This window comes from Anopheles aquasalis, chromosome 3 (genome assembly GCF_943734665.1).
Source record: "Anopheles aquasalis chromosome 3, idAnoAquaMG_Q_19, whole genome shotgun sequence".
Classification (NCBI taxonomy): Eukaryota; Metazoa; Arthropoda; class Insecta; order Diptera; family Culicidae; genus Anopheles; species Anopheles aquasalis.
Genome location: NC_064878.1, coordinates 17,257,501 through 17,260,000, shown reverse-complemented (window position 1 = coordinate 17,260,000; position 2,500 = coordinate 17,257,501). Strand labels below are relative to the sequence as shown.

The 2,500-nt window shown below is 43.7% G+C and overlaps 1 protein-coding gene across 1 annotated transcript in view; it reads left to right on the top strand.

Annotated features, from left to right (window-relative positions):
• Positions 1–1,150, top strand: part of LOC126574050 (uncharacterized) — a 2,075-nt gene extending 925 nt beyond the window's left edge. The window contains exon 2 of the mRNA XM_050233985.1: positions 535–1,150. Within this exon, the coding sequence (XP_050089942.1) occupies positions 535–981 (447 nt within the window). The 3' untranslated portion in view covers positions 982–1,150. The remainder of the gene's footprint in view (positions 1–534) is intronic.
• The last annotated feature ends 1,350 nt before the right edge of the window (positions 1,151–2,500 follow it).

Genomic DNA, 2,500 nt, shown 5'->3' with positions numbered 1-2,500 from the left:
AAAACGCGCCTTTTCTTAAACGTATTGCAACCGTTTATGATTTCAGTCTCTTGGTCCTGATCGATAACAAAAGGAACATCATCTTCTCAATAACTAAAAATATCAGACCAATAGCTCAGTTCTGCCAAAAGTCTCTGCATTTTAGCAGTGAAATTGTAGTTCACAATGCACCCAATCGGGTGCTGCTTATGCCTTGTAGCGCGGCATCTAAAACAAGCCAAAATCATGAAAATAGGTAAAAATGATTCGCTCAACATTCCATAACGAATGGAAATAGATGAAATCATTAAATAGTTGGCTAAAACAGAGTGAAATGCAGATGTTTTAGCGCCACATAATTGGAAGGATATCTCGTGTCTGTGTGAGTGCGAATGCGTGTATGCAAAAAGCAGAAACGATCGCTTACACCAACACAGTCTCAGCTGTCGTGAGCGATCACTATAAAAGCGGGTGACTTTGTCTTCTTACCACCACTCTTGAAAGTAAATTCGTCGTGAAAGCATCGTGTACGCGTGTTTGTTGTGAAACCCTTCTTCTACCGCCAGTGAATCAACAGATTTCTCAGCTGAAATGGCCCGTACCAAGCAGACCGCTCGTAAGTCCACTGGAGGAAAGGCCCCGCGTAAGCAGCTGGCCACCAAGGCAGCCCGTAAGAGCGCACCGTCGACCGGAGGCGTGAAGAAGCCGCATCGTTATCGCCCGGGAACGGTGGCGCTCCGTGAAATCCGTCGTTACCAGAAGTCGACCGAGCTGCTTATCCGCAAGCTGCCGTTCCAGCGTTTGGTGCGTGAGATTGCGCAGGATTTCAAGACCGATCTGCGCTTCCAGAGCGCCGCCGTCGCTGCTCTGCAGGAAGCCAGCGAAGCGTACTTGGTTGGTCTGTTCGAGGACACCAATCTGTGTGCCATCCATGCCAAGCGCGTCACCATCATGCCCAAGGACATCCAGCTGGCACGCCGTATCCGCGGAGAGCGTGCTTAAATTGCTTTAAACTGCTCAAATAACAAAACTCCAACATCAAACGGTCCTTTTCAGGACCACTGAATGATTCGCCTGAAAGAGAGTTGCTTCGATTTCTCAGTTTGCTATCTGCCACGACGCGCGCGCGTCGTTTCATGTTGTTTCATGTATGAATCATAGTTGGCGTCCGTTTCCCCTCGTCCGCTTCACCTCGTCTTCTATTCTCGCTTGCTAGGGTTGACGGCTGTATGACGTCGTCGGGCTTCGTTCTAATCGCTGATTTTGACCGTGGGTTTTCTGTTTCGTTTGGAGTTGAAAGTGCAGAATCCAATGGGAGCAGCATCGGTAAGAATTTTAGTAAAATTTACAGTCGTAAATCGCTTAATCTTTATTTTCTTTTAGAGCGATTTCGAATTGAATAAGGTGTTTCTCATGGACCATGAATAAGAATTCTTTCGATGGTTGTGAGATGAGTCGTGAAAACATTCCGTTCCGTCAGAAAGGAGACACATACAGATTAGTGATTCATATTTGCCGGTTTTGCGACCTTCGCCGTTATCTAAATATGCGAACAGCGGAGTTGTATATGAAGTGTGCGAATCAAGTATTCACGGGATTTCCAGACTTAATACTCACTTGACCGATCATAACTTGCTGCCGCTTATGAATCCTTCAGTCCGGCTATTTCTTGGTTCAATAAGATTCTATATAAGATATCTATTAAGTTGCAATAAGTTTCTTTTGGTATATCTCATTATCACTAACCAGGTTCCACAACGTTTAATTGAAAAAAGTGCTTCTTAATAAAACAAACATTTTACACGAGTACACAAGTCAATAGGTTCTAAATGCGGATTCTTTCGTTTCTAAAGGCAGAATGCATTTTCTTTTGTCATTCATGCATGAAATTTCAGGCTTCAAGGATCTTTCGTGCTGATTCCTGACGCTTGATTGTACATTTTAACTAGCTATTCGTCGGTTTGGTATGCACACCTTGTTAAACAATAATTATTTGCTACCACATCATCGCACAATAAGCAAACAAGATTTTAAGAAGTCATTTTCTGTTGAAAAGTCGTTAGTATGATTAGGAAGGAATCAAAAATTAATGTTGAAACCAACGATCTTCGTGCCAGCGAAATCATTAGACAAAAGTGGCAACAGAGGATTAGATCTGCGATGCTTATCGTGACTCACTGTATTGATGAGTTCACTCACTGTCCTCTCACCATGCGGACATATCATCTCACTGCGTCATAATAGCAGTTCTGTTTTGCGTATGATTGCCGCGCTTTTGTAATTTTGCAAAATAAATGACGAATGTCCCATTAAATTCCACGTCATCATCATCATCAAAAGGGTGCAGCTAATCAAATGCTATCTTTCCAACCTGCAATGCAATGCAACCTTTCCTGAAAACATTCCCAACGCGACATCATGCGCTAACATCCGCCAACCCTGGCAAGCGAGAATAGCAGATGAGGTGAAGCGGACGAGGGGAAACGGACGCCAACTATGATTCATACATGAAACAACATGA